Here is a 22,249-nt window from a genome sequence, read left to right as displayed (position 1 = left end):
GGGCGTGCGACAGAGGTGAGTCCAGGAGGAGGCTGCCAGAGTGAGGAGCCGGGCAGGCTCGGCTGCACCAAGACCTGCAGGGCTTTCCCAGACCTCCCACCAGGCCCACTATTATCCCAAGAACCAGACAGGTCTGCTTTCTTTAAAACCATTTACTTACAAACTTTAATTCAGCAAAGGTCTGTGTGAGAAGACTGGGGAGAGGACATCCCCCCCCGCCCGGAGTGGATGTGGACCCCCAGAGTCAGGGGAGGGAAGCTGGTGGCCCAGCCGGCCAGGACCAGGGCCCAGGGTCACCTCAGGCTGACATGTCCTGCTGGTGGGCAGGGGCAGAGCTTATTGGCATGTTGTTGAATTTTCTAGCACTGGGCCAAAGGGAGGCCAGCTCCGGGTGATCTGGCCTGGGGATGAAGAGGCAGAGCTATCTTCAACATGGAAGAAACAGCAGAGGCTCAGTGAGATGCACAATGCCTGACAGACAGACAGCAGGGGGACCAATTTAAGCTGGCAGAGAAAGCCCATCCCTGCACCTAAGCCTGAGCAGGAGGACTGGTGGGACTGGTTTGCCAAGACCAAGGCTTTGGCCTTCTGCTGTCCCCACGATGGGGGACCGCGGGTAGAGAGGCCCAATCCCCAGGCCAGAGCCATTTGGTCCTGAGTCAAGCTTCCGGAGCTCAGCATCTGAGAGGCTCTGGCCAGCGGGGCCTGGGGCCTGGAGCCTGGCTTTTAAGGCATCAGAAGGCGAGGGGGCTGTGGTAGGGGGTGGGGGACCCGGACCTGGAGTACAGCTCAGAGAGGGCAGGCAGGGGCAGGAGACAGCCATGCCTGCAGCAGTTGTGAGAAACAGAAAAAAGGGCTGAGCCATTTCAAACCGAAAAGTGTGGAATGGAGGCCCAGACACGCTGGGCCATGAAGGAATCAGAGCTGGGGGGTCGTCCTGGATTGTTTAAAAAATAATAAAAATTAGAAAAGGAAACCAAAGTCAGCTGTCAAAGTTAAAAAAGGGGGACAGTCTCTGATCCTCACGGGAGGTCAGGGAAACCTCCAAGGCACTCGAAAGGCCAAGATACAGAAGCGACGAGGCAGGAGAGAACTCCCAGAGAGACGAACACAGGCGGACACAGGGGTGGGGAGAGAGAGCAGGCCATGGCCTCTCCCTCTTAAGGCTGCAGGGTTTCCACACTGGGAGCAGGCCAGAGGTGCAAAGTGGCTCCCAGACGCCCCTACATTCCTTGGGCTCCTGCTGGTTGGTCAGCAAAGTCTTTCAGAAATTTTTCTATTCCCGAAAGGAAAAAAAAAAAAAAGCAAAATAACACAAGACAAAACACCAGAAAACCCAAAAGCGATTTGGTGCAGGCCCTTGAGCATCTCCAGCACTGGCCCCTTAGAAAATCCTCTTGCGCTTCAGGTAGGAATCTGCGTAGTGGCCTCCAAGGCCCTGGGAGTGCTGGCCCACGTAGCTGCCTTCTGGGCTAGGCTCGGGCGAGGGCAGCAGGTGGGCGAAGCTGCGTTTCTGGCCACCCAGTGGGGTCTGGAGACAGAGGGGAAGGGGTAGCGGGTCAGGGGCCACCCAGGGGCCACCAATCCCCAGCCGAGTGTCCCCACCCCTTGCCCGTACCTTCAGCAAGTGGCTGTGGCCATTGGGCCCAGGGCCGAGGCCCAGGAGCCCTTCTCCAGAGCCCAGTGGGGAGGAGCCGACCACCTGGGAGAAATGGGAGAGATGTGGGATGGGAAAGCCAGCAGCCCCCAGAGCAGAGGCAGGGGTGTCAGGTTCAAATCTTGCTGCTGCCACTTACTAGCTATGAGACTGGGGTCAGATTACTTCATCTCTCTGGGCCTCAGTTTCTTCATCTGTGGATTGAGGCTATACCACCCACACCCTGGGCTGCCGGGGGAAGAAGTGAGAGGCCAAGAAGCCTGGGCAATACTGGGTATAAGACACACAGGCTCAGGGAGAATGGCTTGTTTCAGCTCGGCCCTGAGCAAAACTGACCCCTGCCACCACCCTGGCCTTGGCGCTGAAGGTCACAGGGCCCCGTGTATCCTGGCTGTCCCTGGGGACCTGTGCTCAGTCAGGGAGGCTCCTCACCTTGTTAAGGTGGCTCTGCTTGAGACCAGCCTGCAGGCCGCTGGTGAAGTAGGAAGTGGGTGAGCCCGGGTAGAAGTGGGAGAGGGGCCCACCGCCACCTCCGCCACCCCGCTCGCCAAAGCCACTGGGTGGGGGGGACATCTGCAGAGAGTGGGCTGGCTGAGTAAGACGGATCATTGCAGTATCACCCCTTCTGTCCCCCAAACAACTCTGGGCTTTGGCCAATACGACAGTGGTGTGACAATGCCAGCAGAGGGGCCTGCCCTCCCTTCCTCCTCCGGGGACCCCTCCTCCAGGGAACCACATGCATGAGCACAGGGGGGCCTGCTGGAGGATGAGCTCCATGTGGAGCAGATAAATCACTACAGCTGAGGCTCTTCCCCAGCCTACTGACTGCAAAGAACTGCCCACCCACCACCCCACAGAATGGTGAGAAATAATAAAATATTTGCTGTTCTAAGTCACAAAGTGGTGGAATTGCTTGTTATGCAGCAAAAGCTAACTGATACACCCAGGAGGTAGGGTGGACAAGGCAGCTCTTACTTTGTGTCGGCTGGGTCCATGAGGCCCGAGGGTTGGCTCCCGTGGGTGGGAGAAGAGCCGCCGAGGTCCCACATCCTGAATGAAAGTGGGAGAAGCACATTGGGTTGGGGTCTGTAACCAACCTCACCCTTGATTCAATTCCACGGCACAGCTGTCACCGGGGAAGTCAGCCCCCTCCAGGAGAGGGCAAACTCTAGTGTATGAGGACAAACTCAGCCAGCAGGGTGGGGCAATGAGACAGAATAGGTACCCAGTTCCAGGGGGGTGACTGTACCTGGACCCCAGAGGGCTGTGAGAGTGTGTGGCCCCAGTGGGGCCAGGGGTTTGGAGTTTTCAAGGCAAGCAGGGCATCCAGGTTGTGTGAACTCCTGTGGTTTTTTTATGTTGGCACTGGCATTTATTTCAGTTACTTTTTTTAAAACCCACTGTGGACCAAACACAACACAGGTGGCCAGCCTGCAACGTCTGGCCTAGAGGAAGTTGGAATCATAGAAGGAGCAGCTCTCCAGGGACAGAGACATGAATCGCAGAGGGGAGGAAGGGGAGAAGGACAGAGAGACAGAGAGGAGGCTGAGCCCTGTCTCTAAGGAGAAGCAGAAGTGTGGCTGCAGGCCTCTCGGGAGAGAAAAACTGACTGACAGGAAGCAGGGTTTGATGATGTGCAGAGACAAACAGACAAGAGACTTAAGGGCAGGGACCGTGTCCAGCACGTTCCCCGCTGTCTCCCTAACGCTTGGCCTGGCACAATCAGTACTAGAGAAATGTCGGCTTGGAGAGTGACCTGCTCCCAAGGGACAAAGGGCCACAGCAGCCGGCCTTTGGGAGGGCTGCCCACAGGGCGGCCAGGTACTTACTGAGGGGTAGTCGAAGCCATAGCTGTCGGGCAGCCCTGGATCGGGGGGCAGGCGGGCGCTGGTGAGGGGGCTGAGCAGGCGGGACTTGAGCTGGAAAGCTTTGCTGCTGCCACCACCTCCAGGGGCTGGGGGGTTAGGCAGGGGGCCCTCAGCTGGGCGGCGGCTTCTCCCAGCGCCTCCCCAGCCCCGGGCCTCCTTACCCGCCAGATTGCTGGCTGGGAGCAGGCTGTGTAGGTTCAGGTAGGGATTCAGGGGGATCCGGAAGTCCTTGGGAGGCTCCCCCAGCAGCGAGACCTGTGGCAGGAGGACCGGGCTCACGAGGGCCCCTGGCAGGGGGACCCTCACAAGGCAGGGGGCTGGAATGGTGCTGGGTGCAGGCGGGGCCTTACCCCAGTGGGCGTTGGCAAAGGCCCACTGTCCTTCTGCAGGCCTCTGAGACCAGTGCCTCGAAGCCCCACAGGAGCAGGGGGTGGAGTGAGTTGGGGTGCTGGGGGACCCAGGCCCATGGGTTCCCGGTCACCCCCAGAGGGGCCAAGCAGTGGCGGCAGCAGTGGCGGTGGCTTCCCTCGCCGGGGCGGCAGCTCCGGGGGCAGGCCCCCTCCTACAGAGAGAAGGAGGTGGGCGTCAGCAGCCCGACCACACAGGCCCCCTCCTCCCAGGGCCCTACAGCCTCCGCTTGGACCAGGGCCAGCAGCCGGGGGGCAACTATGTGCTGGACACTGAGCAGGGCCCTCAAAGTACATCAATTCCCAGATGTTCATGGCTCCCCAGGGAGGTGCGCACCCACGCACTCAACTGACAGGTGAGGACACTGAGACCCAGAGGGGTTAGGTCACTTGCCCAAAGCTGCACAGCTGGGAATTTACCACGCCCAGTGAGGAAAGGGGCCCAGGAAGGGGAAGTGGGGTGGGGCCCACAGAGATGGGGAGGAGCAGGGTCTGCATTACCTGCAGACAGCTCCCCGAGGAGGGGGCTGGCCGGCTGGGTCCCGGGCTGGAGGGTGCCTAGGGGAGAGTCTCCCAGGATCCCGGGTTTCTAGGGACAGAGCACAATCAGCTGGAGGCGAGGGCAGTGGGTCACAACGCCCAGCACACCGAGACTCCAGCCCACAGCCAATCACAGACAGACACACAGGGTGTCTCCCAATGTCTGTGACAGCCTGGCCATCACCCACCCAGCCGATAGTGACCGAGGCCTCCTGCATGCCAGGGCCTGCCCGAGGTGCTGGGGAGACCCAGGGAACACGGACCATGCGCAGCGGGTCAGAGCCTGTCACCCACACTGTCAATTACTGTGAAACATCCACACTGTGACAGTCCTCCTTTGGCACCCATCTCACACCCAGCCCCCTTGCTGATTATCTCGGAAGCACAGCGTCTTAACACGCACAACACCACATCGACTTCAGGCACACAGCGTGTGACAGCCACATATGGATTCAGTCACTCTTAGCCACACAGGGCCCAAGCCCACAACCTTACCTTCTGTCAGTTACCATCAGACACATCTGCACCACTGACTTGGCCCCAGTGAATCAAACCAGACAGGGGAGTGAGTGAGTGAGTGAGTGAGTGAGTGTGTGTGTGTGTGTGTGTGTGTGTTGAGGGGGCGGGGATGAGGGGCCCCTCTACTCCCCTGTGAGGCCTCAGCTTTGACTGAGTCACTTCCTGAGTCCTGAGCACCTGCGACAGGCCAGGCCCCATAATGGGCCCCAGGGACACAGCCTGATGGTCCGCAACCCCACTGATGGTGAACCACCCGTTGGTGGGTACAAGTGGTGTTGGAAACGGAATGACGAGGGGCTGTGGGATGTGAGTGGGGAGGGAGCCCGTGGCCCACGGCCTGCTGTTACCTTCTGACTCTGGGTCTGCAGGGCGAGCTGCAGCAGCGCTGTGGACAGGGCGGGCCCATTGAGCAGCGGCATGGCCGGGGGTGCCCCCAGGAGGCCTAGGGGGAGACCCAGAAAATGGGAGGCGGGCCCTGGGTGGAACCCCCCATCAATTAAACACAGTCCAGGCCTGTGGAGAGCAGGAAACTGAAGCTGCCAGAGGGTAACTGACAACCAAAGAAAAGGGCCTGGGAGTTGAGTCCCCCCAGGAGGGGACGGTCCCTCCCCCCACCACCCTGCCTCCCTGCAGGCTGCCCTGCTTCCCCTGCAAGGGGCTCAGGGCACCAGCTCCCTCGGGGGAGCATCACTCTCATCCCAGCCCCTGCTCATGGGCTCATGTCACTCGAAGCTCAGGTGGGAATGGTTGCGGGAGGTGCCTGGTTCTGAGAGCGCTTGGCCCCTGCTTGCCTTACCCTGCTTGCCACCCGCGCCACCGTGGAGCAGGGGGTTGAGCAGCAGCTGGAGGGAAGCGGAGGGCCCCAGGTTGTTGAGCAGCTGCAGGATGTTGGGCTCAGGCAGGAGCCCTTTGCCCCGATTGAGTGCCTGCAGAAAGGAATAGAGAAGCAGCTCAGGGCCCTGCCTGGCCACAGAGGGTGCCCGCCCGGTCCCCTGGCCCCCCCATCTCCACCCTCTGGGGCACCCTCCCTCTGGCACGTGCTCACCGTGGCCTGGGCAGCAATGAGCGCAGCCAGCATGCTGCGGCCAGGGGGCCCAGGAGCGCAGAAGGAGACGCGCAGGTGGCTGCCCCCCAGGGCCAGGCCGTCTGCCCGCTGCTGTGCCTCTTCCGCCATCTCCGCCGTCTCGTACTCCAGCACGGCGAAGCCCTTCAGCTGCCCGTCCTGGCCGTACGCCAGCTGGGGGTGGGGGCAGAGGCAGTCATAAGCACCTGGGTGGCAGTGACCACCATCACATGAAGTGACAACGGTGACCAGATGAGGATCCTGATGACAGTGACCCCCAGAGAGAATGGACTCAGGGCCCTGCACTGTCCTGTGCCTGGTTTCAGTGTTAGCTCGTCGAATCTTCTGAATGGCCCCAGGATGCTACATTCTGCCCATTTTTCAGAGGGGGCAACTGAGGCTCAGAGAGGTCAGCATGCCCCAGGTCACACTGGTTGGTGGGAGGGCAGAGCCAGGACCCACTCCACACGAGTCAACTCCCCCAGGCCTTGCGCCAGTGCCACTTCGGGACTTTGCCTGGGATTCCCGAGTACATGCTGCAGGGCTCAAAGAGGAGGGGCCAGCGGGAGAAGCAGGTTTGGAAGTGCAGCCCTGCCACAAACCTCAGCCCGAGGATGCAGGTGGGGCTGGGAAGGGCACACAGCCTGGTGGTGAGGCAGGTGGCCACCAAGCTCGGGTTTGAGGCTGGTGGTGCTGGGCTGGAGGGTGGAGTAACACAGCCAGTGAGTGGCGGGAACAGGGATGTGGTCACGAGCAGGCCAGAGAGGCCCCTTCACCCCCCTTGATGCAGTCATTTGATACTTTCGGCCCACAGCCCCCTCTCCAGACCCTGGGGCCAGATATGTTCCAGGATTGAGGCTGTTTGGGAGATGAGAAAGGAGGGTGCCGCACACACCCTGTATTATGTATCAGTCACTCCCAGTGGGTTCTGAGGCGCCCTGGAAATCAAGCTCGTGAATAGCCCAGCAGCAAGTTGCAAAGACAAAGGCCACAGACACCCCCACGTCAGTTCAACTCAGGCTTTGCTGCCCAGTGAGCCTGCCCAACTCGGAACAAAACTCTTGGTTTTCAGGGTGTTGTAGGTGCTGGAATTGTGGGCCGGGGCTGTCCCAGGGCGAGCAGATACTGTGAGAGCACTCAGCTGGGCCCTGCGCGCCCATGGGCCAGATGCCACAGGCGCTACTTCAGCACACCCACTTTGCAGGTGAAGTAACTGAGGCTTAGAGAGGGGCAGTCCCTTGCCCATGCCACAGAGCTGGAGCTGGGATCAGACAAGGCCAGGCAGAAGCCCTCAACAGGACTGGGCACCTTGGCGTGGCAATGGCTGTCCTGAGAACCAGTGCTGTTCCTCTTGGGTCCAGAATGTCGCATGGGTGACTGCAGTGTGGTTTGGAGCAACGCACTGCCCGCCAGTAGGACACAGCACAGAGTTCATAAAATGGAATATGGCGCAGCTACAGGAGAAATGAGAAAGCTCTCATTTCTGAACATGGAAAGACGCCCAAGATAAAGTCAAACCAATGCAGGCATGGCAATATTTGAGTCAAGAAAAGGGGAATGCAGGAACATATATACGTATCCATTTGAAATGCGTAATAAAATCTCACTGGAAGGACACACACAAACTGCCCTGAGAAGGGGCTGTAGGAAAAGACCCTGAGGAGCCAGGAGGGAGTCTTCACCGCAGGGCCCTTGTGGACATGCTAAATTTCGAAATGGGCCTGGACTGCCCATTCATAAGAACGAATCAAGTTGAAAAGGCTTTTTATAACACCCCAGGGTCTTGGGACACCTGCTTTATACACATCCATAGCATTCAAACATTTTTAAGCAACTTCGCAATAAAATGAAGCAATTAAGATACATAGGGACTTCCCTGTGGTCCAACAGTTGCGGCTCCGTGCTTCCTCTCCAGGGGGCACAGATTTGGTCCCTGGTCAGGGAACTAGGATCCCATATGCCGCACGGCAGTAAATACATAAATAAAAATTATATATACATATAAAAAAAGATACATCAATTGGCCTGTGGATAACTGGCAAAGTGAACTGGACTGGGTCGCTGTGGGCTTTCCTTCACGATCTCCTCTTGATTATGTCAAAAATAAAACACTCCCCACATGGGCAGCAAACTCCCGTCGTGGGAGGCAGGGGCACCCAGTTGAGAGCAGGGGCCCCAGGGTCAGCTGCCTGATCTTGGCTCCCAGCCCACCGCTTACTGGCAGGCCAGCCTGCGGAGGCCACTGCACGTGCCCGTCCATGGCCCTCAGTTTCCTCATCTGTAAGATGGGCCCAGCCACTAGACCCACCTGGCAAGGTAGCGGTGGGGATTCAACAGTGTGCTCAGCAGGGGCGGGGAGGCTGTGGGCATGGGCCCAGCGCCCACTCTGAGTGCCCAGGCAGAGCAGGCTCGGGCCTTCAGCCCACCTCTAGAGAGCACTTCACCTTCGCCTCTGGCCAGGCCCGGCACCAAGGCCTGGATGTGCTTCTTCTCACAGTCACGCTTGTCTCATCAGACAAATAGAGAAAGGGGTCAAAGAGCAACCAAGGCCACAAGGCTCCTAAATAGGGGGACCGAGGCTCACACTTCAACCTGCCTGACTCCCAAGCCCAACCTCCATTCAACCAGGATGCCCAGCATGACTGGGCTCCTCAGAGGCGGTCACCTCAAGGCCTGGGACTCAACAGGTGCTCAGTAGACATCTGGTGAATGCCTAAGTAGAGGAATGCGTGAGTAGCCGTTTGCAATAACCTAGTCACAGAGCACGGCCAGACCCATTTTGAGATGGGGAAAGCAAGGCCCAGAGAGAGAACCTGTAGTTGGCCACAATCCTACAATCTCCACACGAGAGGAGGTGGCTGCTAAGCTATATGTATATGTCATCTGTGTCCTGAGTCCCAAACAGGGCCTGGCACACAGTAGGTGTGCGGCAGAGGCAGCATTGAGCAAAGAGAGGGGCTCCCACCAGCACCAATTCCCCAGCACCAACACCCAAGGCCACAGAACTGGGGTCCGAGCCCAGTACCAGCCTCCTCCAGGGTGGCCTGGGGTTCCAATGCTGGCTCTGCCACACCCTGGCTGTATGTCCTGGGGCATGTCAACTGACCTCTCCATGCCTCAGTGTCCCCACCTGAAGACGCAGATGACACCTGCCTCTCCAGGCTGTTACAGGATGGAGGGATTGCAGGTAAGCCCAGTGAGTGCTGAAGGAATGTCCACCCTGGAGGTCTGTGGGCACGACCACCTGGGAGCTCTCTGAGAGCTGGGTCTGGCCTATTCTCGCCCCACCGTGCCTGTCACGGGGCTAGACACCCTCACAGAAGGGCCCAAAAAGTGAGACTGGAATGAACCAGGGATTGTTTTGCTAAACCAACACATGAGTATTGAACCCCTTCTTACCAAGGAGGGAAACCAAGATTCAGAGAGTGAGTGAGTTGCCACAGAGCAGGGCTGGGATCTGGCCAAGTCCAACTTCCTGACCTCAAGGCTTAAATGGACTATGGGCTCCTCCAGAGTAGCCTCCTTGATGCTGGGCCCGGGGCCTGGGACCCAGGAGACGTGAGCACAGAAGTGGATGTGAACACAGAGTGAGCAGGCCTCACAGCCATTTTTTTTGAAGCCCAGCCACCTGGCTCCTAGGTGGGCTGTCATGCACTGCACCACGTGGCCTTCCTAACAAGAAGCCCCTTCAAAGTGGCATCGCTGCTGCCTTACTGAAATGGGACCCAGGAGACTGGAGAGAACACGTGACTCAAAGGGCTCCCTGAGGTGCTCTGGGCTTCGCATCTGCTCCCCGAGATCCCCGCACTGGGCACAGGGCTCACCTGGCAGAAGGTAGGTGTGTGGACGGCCGAGAGCGCCCGGCGCAGGGCATCCACATCACTGAAGCCGGGTGGCAGGCGGTCGACACAGAGGCAGCGGGAGTGGAGCAGGGAGGGCGTCAGCTGCCCGGCGTCTGTCCAGTGCACGTAGAGGGTGCGTGGGCCCAGTGGCTTGCCCAGCAGGTCCGACTTGGCGCGGGCGGCCGAGTCCTTCTTCATGTACTCGGCGAAGCCATAGCCCTTGGAGTGGCCGGTGCGCTCGCTGTAGACCAGGAAGCAGCGCTCCAGGCTGCCAAAGGGCCGCACCAGCTCCTCGAACTGCTGCTGCGTGAGGCTGGGGGGCAGGTTGGCCACGCACAGCAGGGCGTCCGTGGGCTGCAGCTGCACCGACAGCTCGCGCTCCCGCAGGCGGCTCTGGTGGAAGGCGCTGATGGCGGCCTCGGCCTGCTCCCCGTTCAGCAGGGTCACGAAAGCTGCGGCGGGAGGGAGTGTGGGTCATTGGGGCCCCCGAGGGCCTGCCCCTCCACCCCATGGTCGCCCGCACCGACCCCCCTCCAAACCACATGTGACCTCAGAACACCGAACAGCCAGGACATCACAGGCACCAGCTGAATGGAACAGTCGCCAGCCTTGAGCAACAATAGCCAGCGCCTCCTTGCAACCCACGGTGACACTCACCTACTGGGAGCCTGGCCCCGTCCTAAGAACTACATGTGTAACTCGGGTGACACACAGGGTAGTGGTTAAGCATGTGGTCACTGGAGCCTGGGTTTCAACTCTAGCCCCCGAGTGGCTTTGAGGTCTATTTCCTTGTCTGTCAAACGGGAGTAACTTACTCCTCACAAACACTATTTTTGCAGCAATGAAATGGGCCCAGAGCAGTGCCCTGCCCAAGTGCCTGGACTTGAACCCAGGCAGGCCGGCTCCCAGGCACCCAGTTTTTCAGGTGTTTTAATACGTTTGGCTTCACGGCCAATTCCAACAGGTCATGTCCAATTTGTTGGTAAGAAAACCGAAGCTGAGGAGGGTAAATCATTTGCCTACGGCCATAGAGTGAGGACAGACCAGGACTAGAACCCAGGTCCATTTGCCTCCAGGGCCCAAGACCTTAAGCAGTACTCCAGCCCACCAGCTAGGTCTCGAGGGGTCACCAGTCCTCAGTTCCTTCTCACCCACGTTATAGTTCACAGGCAAAGGCCCTGGCTGCTTTAACACCTGGCACAATGCCTTGTGGGCACAGACACCCACCGAGAGCCTTCCATGTAGGGGGCCACGGCTGACAAGACCTGTCCCTGTTCTCATAGAACTGACCACCCCATGCAGGAAGCAGGTGAGTAGGCTGGCAGCGACAGCCTAGGGTGGTCGGTGCTATGATGGGTGGGGGAGGGTGCGCTCAGGGCATTGTGAGGAGCTGCCTGATGCCAGCTGGACGGAAGAGGAGACAGCTAAGAACAGTGGCAGAGGGAACAGCCTGGAAGCTTAGGCACCTGAGGAGATGGTGAGGCTGAGGCACATCCTTGCAAGGTAGTATCAGGAGAAGCCTCAGACAGGTTTTGAGGAGAGAGAAGAATGATCAGGGTTAGGACCAGGTATGATCAGATTTGCAGTCAGATCAGAGCTGGAGGTCTGGGGAAAGGCAAGCAGGGGAGTAAAATTGTGGAGGCAGAGAGGCCAGAGGGAGGCTGCCATTTTGGCAGAGATGTACCCTAGGTCCAGCGCAGGACAGACTGTTGCCCCAATCTGTCCCTCATCTTGGGCGCCCATCGTGGGGCATCCTTGATGTTCCTCTTCCAGGCTACCCAGCAGATACCTGGGCACTGGGTACCCATTCCCAAGCCATCCCCCCAGCCGGCCAGTCACCCACGCCTGTCTGGTGTTCTCCTTCAACTCCTCCAGAACAACTGGTGCCCCTCCATTCTCTTGGCTTCCTTCTGGTCCACATCCCCTCCATCGCTGCTGAATGTTGGGCCTGAAGTTCATGAGACACTGGGCCAATATTCTCCCAGCTTCAGGGGCTGTCATCCCCTGCCCCTAGCCCACCCCACAGTCCCACAAACCTGTCCCTTTGTATTTGTCCACAAAGCAATACTTGAGCTCATAGTCGCCGAGCAGGTCATGCACCTCCTGTGGAGACAGAAGCCAAAGGACAGGGAATCACCAAAGGCTGAAGGGAGCAACCCAGTGCCACCTTCACGTGGACCAGCTATGAGGGCAGGTCAATTACTATCCCCATTTTACAAAGGAGGAAACTGAGTCTCAGAGCAGCTACTTGCTCAAGGCCATTGAGGCCATACCTGGCAGAGCTGGGATTCAGAGCTTAGCTGCAGATCCCATGCTTTTAACCAACACAATACACTCTTATTAGAGAGTCAGGTGTGTCTGAGTTCAAGTCCCAGCTCTGCATACACCCACAGGGAAGTTGTTTAACTCATCTGAACCTCGGCTTTCAAGACTGACTCTTTCCAACAACCTTGCAAATCAAGTATTAACAAATCCATTTTGTACATGTGGAAACTGAGGCTCAGAAAGGTGAAGAAAATTGTCACAGGTCATGCAGTTGGTCAGGGCAGCAGTGGGAATGCCACCCATGGGTACCTGACTGGGGACCCTGTGTACTTAATAAGCCCACATTGTGTGGCTTCACGTGCCTCCCCGTTCCCTCCTACTGGCAGGGCTGCCTTCTTGCAAGCCAGCTATGGGGGCGAGGCTCTGGGGCCTGCTTGTGCCAGACACACTGTGCACCCTGCAGGAGAGACAGCGTGTTCCCAGCTGAGAGATGGTGGGCACTAGAAGGATGGCTGACTCTAGAAACAAACCAGACTATGCTTAGGGGCGCCTGCCCCAGGCCTGTCCCCAAGTCACACTCCTCCCGACATTCCTAGGGCCCCACCAGCCATGTGACCACCCATGGGCAGAGAGAGCCAATGGCAGGTGTGTTGGTGGGCCAGAGACCAGAGATTCTCCACAGCAGGGACAAAGAACCCATTCCATCGCTGATGGGCAGGGCAGACCAGATGCAATCTTCCTGGGTTCAAAGAGCACTGGGAAGTCCTGCCCCATTTGGCCCCAACAGAAGAGCACCCTTGGCCAGATCAGCCAAGGTGGGGCTACGTGGAACAACGCCCCCCCCCCTCCACTTTTCTGCAGGTCTGTGGCATGGGGACAGGAGGAGACTCCATTTTTCCAAATTAATCCCGAGGCTACTGGGGAAAAAAGACCCCAGAAGCTGCTACAACTTCCGGATCTACCTCTAAAAGGAGTTAATAAACGCTTGCTAGGAACAGGCATAGTCTAGTCAACCATGAAACTTATGGATATGAGGTCCCACCACTCCATGGTAGAGCAGGAAGCAACTGGCGTCCCAGTTTCCACAGTCCCAATCTGGCTGCCCATTCACAATCCCCCAACGTGGCCAAAGCTGCCCGCCCCCTTCCACTCCCCGCCCCCTTCAATCACTGGTTTCGTCCAAGCCTGTGGTCGCCCCTAGCAACGTCCCCTCAATCAAGTTGGTTTCACCCTCCGTCTCCGACCCCCCACATCCCGCTCTTGGTCTCTCCCGACCCCGCGTGGATCCCGCGCTTGGACTCTGCCTACGCCCCCCGGCCAGAGCGTTGGTGTCGCCCGGTGCCCCCCGCGCACGCGCACGGTGGTATTTCCCGCCACGCTCCCACAGGGCCCCCCCCACACCTGGTTGGTCACGTCCCCCGGGAGGCCCCGGATCAGTATCTTGCGGCGGTTACGGAACTGGCGCTCGGTGTGTTCCAGGCGTTTCCGGATCTCCTCGGGATCTAGCGGCGGCAGTTCTTCAGGCGCCCGGCGCTCCGCGACATCATCAGCCTCAACCTCGGCCCCAGCCTCCGGGCTCAGCGGGGGCCGGTGAGTAACGGACACGTCGGCCGCCATCTTGGGAAACCCGGCGCCTTCTGGGACCAGCGAGCCGAGGCGGAGCGGCATAGAGCGGCAACGAGGGCGCGTCCGCCGATTGGCCGAGAGAAGCCCCGCCTCCTTCCCGACTCCTCAGCCCATTGGGTAAGGCCCCGCCCTCCTCTCAGAGTTCAAGCCGCGTCTGGGCGCTACAGGCTCCGCCCTTTTCCGCTATCAAGGTGTCACTCAAAGGACGCGCGGAGCAGTGGGATGGCAAGCCACAGTGTGCGGATTTTAAAGCCTTTATTAGTGTGGAATTCGGGGATGCAGCCAAACCTCCGTATCATGGCACTCTGATGCTCAGGATAACTACACTGCCACAGCCTCGTCGGGCTGTTCAGGCGCGAGGGGCAACTGGGTGCTGCTTTGCCTCACATGGTAGATGCCACGCCGCTTCTGCGCCCTAAAGACGTACGCTGAGGCCGCAAGGAGGATCATCAGGCCCAAGATCGTTAACACCCCCAGGACAATGGTGATGGCGATGGGGTTCCGACCTGTGCAGAAAAGCGAGGAATAAATACATGCGTCTCGGCCCCTCCTAAGCTTGCCCGTCTAGAATAAATACGCCCCGCCTAAGCTCACCCTGAACGTCCATCATCACTGCCAGAATGTCCGTGCCCCGTGAGCTTGCCGCTTGGCAATAGTAGGTGCCACTATAGTTTAACCTGACGAGGAATGGGATGCCGACGGGCACCTTGAACATGGAGCCTTCCTGCAGACACTGTAGTTTGGGGTTCGGGTTGCCCCGGGCCTGGCACTGCAGGATATGCATAGTCCTGTCTTTCCACGTCAAGCGCTGGGGACATTTAGCTCGGTCAATCTTGGGGCCGTCTGTGGGACCACCAAATGATCAGATACACCCGACACACCCGAGGCACAATGGGACAAGGGAGAGACAAGTCTTCCCAAATCAAGGAAGCAAGGGATTAAAGGTCAGAATGACCTACGCACACAGGACACGCAACTGGACGCTCCTGTTACGGTGCAAGATCACCCCATGCACCTCGAGGGTGGCATTGCAGAAGAAGGTGCGCCTGTCGTCCTTCGCAGTGGCGTTTAGCTGAAGGTGGGCAGGCTGTCCCGGTGCCGCGGCTGGAACTCCGTCCAGCGTGACCAGGACTCGGGGTCCGGCCGCGCAAGTCACAGTTACTGTGGCCCCCTCGGTGGCGTTAGGCTCTCTCAGGGTCAGGTTGGGCCCCTGGAAGCCTAAAGGCGGAGCATTGCCCAGGAGTTTGATGACTACACACCTCCCTTGGGTCAAGCCCCGCCCCCACCCGCTTCCTTCCCCTCGGGGTATCCAGGCTACGCCTTCATCTACTCTGCAGCCTCCGCCCAGTTTGGGGCGCTCAGGCTCTTTTTCTCGGGTCACTTAGGTCCCGCTCCTCTCCGGTTTAGTCTCCGCCCAATGCCACGCCCACTTGGGCTATGGAGGCCCCGCCCCTTGCCTCCTGAGCTATTTTGGCTCCACCCCCTCTTACTATAGGCCTTCACGTTCTCCCGGGTCTCGCGGCTCTCGCCCCCCAAGGTCACGTGGCAGACGATCTCCTGAGTGCTCTCCTGCTCTGCTTTCGCTGTGGCTGTGGCCGTGAGTGTGTCACCGTGGCTCACGACTGTGGCATTCAGCATCTGGTCCCCCAGCGCCAGTTGCACCTGGGCCTCCGATGCTGGGAACAGCCCATCCAGGGTGCAGTTAACGGGCCACGACGTTTCCACCTCCGAGAACCGGGGGACAACGAGGCGCGGGGGGGTCATAGGCATGGCTTGAAAGAAGGGTGGGAGTGAGCGGGAGGAGGTCTCACAGCCGTGGAGGCCCCTTTTCCCATGACACTCATCCCCACAAACCAGGGTCCTTCTTTCCCAGGATACCTTGCGGCCTGGGTCACCCCCTTCCCAGGACACACACTCACAGCCTTCTCCAAAGGTCCCATGGCTGCGAGCCTCCCATATGAGGCTACCCATGGCTAAAGGCATGTTTTCCCAAAAGCTCTTGAGGTCCAGGCCACCCCCTTTTCAGGAATCCCGTGGCCAGGGCACCCTTACTCTGGCTCCGCTCATCACCCACCGTCTGCAGTCCCTTCCCTCACCAAAGGTTCGGAGCTTCCTGGGGGCCGAGTTGTTCTGGAACAGTCCCAGCCCTTGGGACCGCAGGTCCAGCTCCGTGCGGCAAGAGAAATTGGCGCCATGGTCATCTCTGCACGTCAGCACCTTGACCGTGACCTCGGCAGGCTCCCCCTTTCCCGCTGGCTGCCAGCCCAGCACCTTCTCCTCACGAAGCAGCATCACGGTGAGGTGGTCCCGGGGGGCCCCACCGGACACCATGCAGCGCAGGATGAAGTGCTCGCCCACGGGCTGCCAGCGGGGCAGGGGGGCCAGCTCCACGCGTTCCGGGAACCCTGAGTGGGGGGTATGAAGGGGAGAGTAGAACTTATCAGCCAGCCTGGCAGCCTCCACACTAGGGAGTGGCGAGGAGTCAAGGGTGGCCCAGTGCAGAACTGTGAACTTTGAGTTAATAAACCTCCAGGGCTTAGAAATGTGCTATTATAAGTGTTTGCTATTATCATTAGCATCATGATTATTTCCTGTTTTGTCGGACACTTGCCAGGCATTGAAATAAAAGTCAGATTTTCTGTTCCCAAGGACCTCACGGTTAAGGGGGGAAAAAAAAAGGAAGGAAGGGGACTAAAGTTTATGGCCACTTATGATGTTAATAGTAATCATAAAATTTCCTGTTTATTTTGAGTTTTCCTTAGACTTTCCAGATGTCATCCACCTTCATTCACACAACAACCAAGTGAAATCTCTTCTATTATTCTTCCCTTTTATGGATAGAGAAACTGAGGCCCAGAGAGGTGAGGATGAGGTGATCTGCCCAAGGACGCACAGCCAGGAAAGGGCAGAGCCAGGGTTAGACAGGGGTTTTCCCAAACTCCAGACCTGTGTGTCCACCTGCCTCCTTGATACCAGGTCTAGGAACTCCCCTGACCCCTCCTCCCAGCTTCTGGCCTGGACTCTGGCCTTGGCCTTTCCCAGAGCTTGGTCTAGCCCTCCCCAGTCAGTCCCAGCTGCTCAAGGCCTAGGGCAGCCTCTGAGGGTGTTCTGCACAGTCCTGGGGGACTCAACAGCCCCAGGCTGGGTCCTCTCCCAGCTGCAGCTGCAGTGGCCCTCACAGGTACACATACCAAACCCTGGGCCTCCTTTGGGGGAGCATCTCTCAAGCCTGGATCTCAAGCTGTCACACACAGGCCTACGGACTGGCTGCTATGGAAAATATTTAACATCTAACTATAATTTTAGAATATTTAACAAGGAGGCCCCCATCTTAACCTCTGGTTAAGGGACAGTGGTATGCTGGCCAATGCTGATTATGCTTGGTCTCTCTGGGGTGAGATGGGGGAGCCCCAACATGGAGCATTTGCCAATTTCTGTGGTGTAAATACTTTGGCTGATTTCAAGCTACTCAGTGTGACACATTGAGTAGCTTGAAATCAGCTACTCAATGAGCTGGGAAGAGACGAGCGCCATGGGCTCTCATGAGCCAGGACCAACAGACTCCTGCACAGCACTGGACAGAAGCATCTCACGGTCACACAGATGGGGACACCCAGATACACACATAGGCAAACAGATATACACACGCAGACGTACATGTTACAACAGAAATACGCACAAAGACATATACAGACATGTACTGACACACATCCACACATGCTGACACACAGAGATACACAGATACACAGACACAGATACCGACATACAGACATATACAGACATTCACACATAGAGGTATACACAAATCCAGAGACACAGGCACACACAAACATACAGACAGACATATACAGACACACAAGTACATTCACACTGTCTCACAGAGATAATGACAGATACAGAAGCTCACAGACACACACATAGGTACACAAACACGAATACAGACACTGGTGCACACAGGAGGAGCATACACACAGTTACACATGTACACTACACTTTTCTATGGCTTCACAAAACAGTAGGCACCATGAGTGATGTACTCTGCTACTTTCTAGTCTATTGTATTTTTTTTTTTTTTGGCCACACTGCATGGCTTGTGGGATCTTAGTTCCCTGACCACGGATTGAATTCAGGCCCTCGGCAGTGAAAGCACGGAGTCTTAACCACTGGACTGCCAGGGAATTCCTCAGATATTTTTAAAATGCTTATTGGGACCCAAATAAACTAATTCACAACTGCTGACCTGGCATGTGGTCGAGATGCATCTCTCTGTCTCTGTCTCTGTCCCACACACCCACACACACACATTCAGGTCTGAGACCTGGGTCAGAGCCCAGGTCCATTCCTGCAAACTCAGGGCCCCCATGCCCGCCCCGCTCCCCTGCACCACTGGTTATCTAGCCCCACTGCTGCCCGAAGCCAGCTCCACCTCCAGGCACAGCCACTCACGGTACACTGTGATGTTAGAGAAGCCGATCATCTGGGAGCCATCGCAGAAGCTAGAGCAGAGGAGCTGGGTGTCACCAGTCACATTGCTGAGACGGAAGGCTGCCCAGCCCAGGCCACTGCCCACCGACTCCTTGAGTAGAGACGTCTCCAGGGAGATGAGTTCAGCGCTGGGGCAATCTATACTGCAATTTACCAAGAGGGACTCTCCGGCAGGCACCACTGGGTTCTGTGGCTCCACTCGCAGCTGGAACTCCTGCCCTTGGGTACCTGCGGGAACAGAAGGAAGCTCTCCTGGGGGTTCCAGTGCCCCCCCAACTCACCCATTTGCAGGCTCCACCATTCAAAACTTCCTCATATGACCACATGATGGTCTCTGCCTTCATGGTGCTTCAGTTTAGTGAGGAAGACAGATGATGGATCAGGAACCAAGGAGAGCTGGGAGGGAGGCCAGGGGAAGCCCTGATCAAGCCTCTAGGAGGAATCGAGTCAGGGAAGGCTTCCTGGAGGAGGGGACCACTATGGTCAGTTTTAAAGTGTCAAGGAGGCATTAGCCAAGTGAAAGGGAAGAGTGATCCTGGCAGACTGAAGAGCATACGCAGAGGTCGAGGGTCCAGATGGACCAGGGAGGGAATGTGTGCATGCATGTGTGCTTGGGTGTGTGTGTGTGCTTAAGTGTGCGGGTGTGTGTGCGTGTGTTGTGCAGGGGGCGAAGAACAAGTCAAATGCAGGGACTGTGTCTCTCCGGGAGCCCTGATGGCTGTGTTAAGAGGCCACCACTTTCTCCCGAGGACACTGGGGAGCCCCCTGGCCAATCTGAGTTTAAGAAGTGTTATTGGCACAGCCCGGGCAGCAGGGTGTGAGGCGCTCTGTTCTCCTTCCCCTCCGCCACCAATCCCGCAACCCCAGCCCTCCCCAGCTTGCCGGGCCTCACCTGGGGGCAGCAGACAGCAAACTAGAAGCAGAGAGATGAACGAAGTCCAGCAGGCCCTGGGCAGCGGCCCTGAGGGCATCATGGTGGCCAGCCTGTAGGAGGAAGTTGCCTTAATAAGGCGCTGGGCGCCAGAGAGCAGGCGGGCCACCCAGGGGAAGGAAGCACAGCCACCGCAGTTAAGAATGCACAAGTCCAGGGGCTACACCTTGCCCAGGCCTAGGGAGGGGCAGGGGGATATTGCACGGCCCCAGGGCTCCAGAGTGGGGGGCCCAGGGAGGTGGAGGGCGCTGGCCAGTCTCCAGGGAGTCTCAGGTAGGGCTGACCTCAGTCACCGCCCCTCCCCACACCCCCGGCCCCCAGATGAACCCACAGGAAGTGCTAATGCAGTCTTCTTCCTTTGTTTTTAGCACGGGAAAGCCTGCAGGGGGGAGGGTGTGGAGGTGGTGAGATACCTCCTTCCTGTTGAACTTAGGTGAAGGGGGGGTGTTCTGTCCCCAGAGAGGAAGTTAACGGGGGATATTCAGACGCTTTCCTTGAAGGGATAGGGTGGGATTTCAAGGCAACATTTCAAGGAGGCAACAACAATGGGTGGACTTCTAGGCAGGGCTTCACGCAGTTAGCGCGAGATCCCAACATTCCTGGGGGGCAAATAAGAGATTTGGGGGGTGATATTGAGGGACCCCTAAGATGAGTGAAGCCATGTAAATGAACAGAGCTCACATTTATTGGGGACTTGTGTTGGCTGCCTGGGTGGCTTTTATAGGGCCCCTTATCTTTGAAGATCTTGTGGGTGGGGTCCCCCGTTCCCTGTGTGCAGTGCGGAGGTGGAGTGTTTGGGGGACAGCTAAATGCTGAGCCACCGTCTGCCAAGGGTGCTACTTGTAACCGGCTCTTACCCCTGTCCCCCTCCCCCCTTGCCCTTCTTCTCCAGGTAGCTGGTCACTTTATCCCAAGAGCAGGGACTTGGTGGGGCGGGGAGGGGGGTCAGGTGGGGACTCCCACCTCCATCAGTTCCATCTCTCAGGCCTCTGACCTGCCTCCTGTGCCTCTGATCTGAGCTCTAGAGAGGGACTTTGTTGAAGATCTTGATGGCACTCAGCATTCATCCACTCTCCCCACCCCTAAGGCCACACCCCCTCCTCTCTCACCTGGAGTACCCTTCCCAATGAGGTCTCTCCTCACCTGCCCCGCCTCCCCAAAATCCGTTTCGCACATGGTGCCCAAAGAGCAACTAAAACCCAAATCAAAAGTATTTGTAAATAATATATCTGATAAGGTATTAATACCCAGATTATAAAGAATTCCTACAACTCAAGAACAAACCCAATTCAAAAATGGGCAAAGGACTGAAGTAGACATTTCTCCAAAGAAGCTATACAAATGGCCAATAAACAAATGAAAAGAAGTTCAACATCATGAACCACTAGGGAAATGCAAGTCAATGCCACAGCAAGAGTCTTCCCTGGTGGTCCAGGGGTTAAGACTCCGTGCTCCCAATGCAGGGGGCCTGGGTTCGATCCCTGGTCAGGGAACTATATCCCACATGCATGCATGCCACAACCCAGAGTTCACATGCCACAACTAAGGAGCCCGTGTGCCATAACTAACTAAAGGAGCCTGCCTGCCGCAACTAAGACCCCGTGCAACCAAATAGATAAATAAAACTAAATAAATATTTTTTAAAAACCACCACGACATAGCACTTACACCTATTAGGTTGGCTACTATCAAAAACACAAAACAAAACAGAAAATAGCAAGTATTGGTGAGGATGTGATGAAACTGGAACCCTCATACTCTGCTGTCAGGAATACAAAACGATGCCAACACTGTGGAAAAAGAGTTTGGTGGTTCCTCAAAAAGTTAAACATAGAATTAAATGATTCAACAGTTCCACTCCTAGATATATAACCACAAGAACTGAAAGTGAGGATTCAAACAGATACTTGCACACCAATGTTCACAGAAGCATTATTCATACTAGCCAAAATGTGGAAGCAAACTAAATGATGTCCATCGACAGAAGAATGGATAAACAAAATGTGGTGTATCCACACAGTGGAATATTATGCAGCCTATTCACTAAAAATAAGTGAAGATCCACCAGAGGGCAGACAGCAGAAGCAAGAAGAACTACAATCCTGCAGCCTGTGGAGCAAAAACCACATTCACAGAAAGATAGACAAGATGAAAAGGCAGAGGGCTATGTACCAGATGAAAGAACAAGATAAAACCCCAGAAAAACAACTAAATGAAGTGGAGATAGGCAACCTTCCAGAAAAATAATTCAGAATAACGATAGTGAAGATGATCCAGGACCTCGGAAAAACAATGGAGGCAAAGATCAAGAAGATGCAAGAAATGTTTAACAAAGACCTAGAAGAATTAAAGAACAAACAGAGATGAACAATACAATAACTGAAATGAAAAATACACTAGAAGGAATCAATAGCAGAATAACTGAGGCAGAAGAATGGATAAGTGACCTGGAAGGCAGAATGGTGGAATTCACTGCTGTGGAACAGAATAAAGAAAAAAGAATGAAAAGAAATGAAGACAGCCTAAGAGACCTCTGGGACAACATTAAACGCAACAACATTCGCATTATAGGGGTCCCAGAAGAAGAAGAGAGAGAGAAAAGACCAGAGAAAATATTTGAAGAGATTATAGTTGAAAACTTCCCTAACATGGGAAAAGAAATAGCCATCCAAGTCCAGGAAGCACAGAGAGTCCCATACAGTATAAACCCAAGGAGAATACGCCAAGACACATAGTAATCAAATTGGCAAAAATTAAAGACAAAGAAAAATTATTGAAAACAACAAGGGAAAAATGACAAATAACATACAAGGGAACTCCCATAAGGTTAACAGCTGATTTCTCAGCAGAAACTCTATAAGCCAGAAGGGAGTGGCATGACATATTTAAAGTGATGAAAGGGAAGAACCTACAACCAAGATTACTCTACCTGGCAAGGATCTCATTCAGATTTGATGGAGAAATCAAAAGCTTTACAGATAGGCAAAAGTTAAGAGAATTCAGCACCACCAAACCAGCTCTACAACAAATGCTAAAGGAACTTCTC

General features: G+C 56.4%; 2 protein-coding genes across 4 annotated transcripts; both read right to left on the bottom strand.

The window, feature by feature from the left end:
• Positions 1–137: 137 nt before the first annotated feature.
• Positions 138–13,917, bottom strand: RAVER1 (ribonucleoprotein, PTB binding 1). Of its 3 annotated transcripts, XM_081232147.1 has the most exons (13): positions 13,563–13,917; positions 11,933–11,999; positions 9,879–10,348; positions 6,037–6,228; positions 5,788–5,917; positions 5,339–5,433; positions 4,434–4,521; positions 3,876–4,087; positions 3,487–3,780; positions 2,633–2,707; positions 2,090–2,230; positions 1,619–1,702; positions 138–1,531 (listed from the first exon to the last, which is right to left on the bottom strand). In XM_081232147.1, the coding sequence occupies exons 1-13, from the start codon at positions 13,827–13,829 to the stop codon at positions 1,385–1,387; spliced, it is 2,262 nt and encodes a 753-aa protein (XP_081088273.1). In that variant the 5' UTR covers positions 13,830–13,917; the 3' UTR covers positions 138–1,384. The 3 variants fall into 3 exon arrangements, with proteins under 3 accessions (XP_081088273.1, XP_081088274.1, XP_081088275.1); XM_081232148.1 differs by lacking the exon at positions 2,090–2,230; XM_081232149.1 differs by lacking the exons at positions 3,876–4,087; positions 4,434–4,521.
• A 187-nt stretch (positions 13,918–14,104) lies between these two features.
• ICAM3 (intercellular adhesion molecule 3) lies at positions 14,105–19,444 on the bottom strand. The gene is made up of 7 exons (XM_081232178.1): positions 19,165–19,444; positions 18,234–18,500; positions 15,884–16,192; positions 15,278–15,559; positions 14,751–15,005; positions 14,382–14,630; positions 14,105–14,293 (listed from the first exon to the last, which is right to left on the bottom strand). Exons 1-7 carry the CDS (start codon positions 19,244–19,246, stop codon positions 14,109–14,111), a joined length of 1,629 nt encoding a protein of 542 aa, XP_081088304.1. The 5' UTR covers positions 19,247–19,444; the 3' UTR covers positions 14,105–14,108.
• Positions 19,445–22,249: the final 2,805 nt, after the last annotated feature.

The sequence above is a fragment of the Mesoplodon bidens genome (genome assembly GCF_964165515.1).
Source record: "Mesoplodon bidens genome assembly, chromosome: 4".
NCBI classification, from domain to species: Eukaryota; Metazoa; Chordata; class Mammalia; order Artiodactyla; family Ziphiidae; genus Mesoplodon; species Mesoplodon bidens.
Note: the sequence above shows the minus strand (reverse complement) of the source record. Positions and strands in the feature narration are given on the sequence as shown.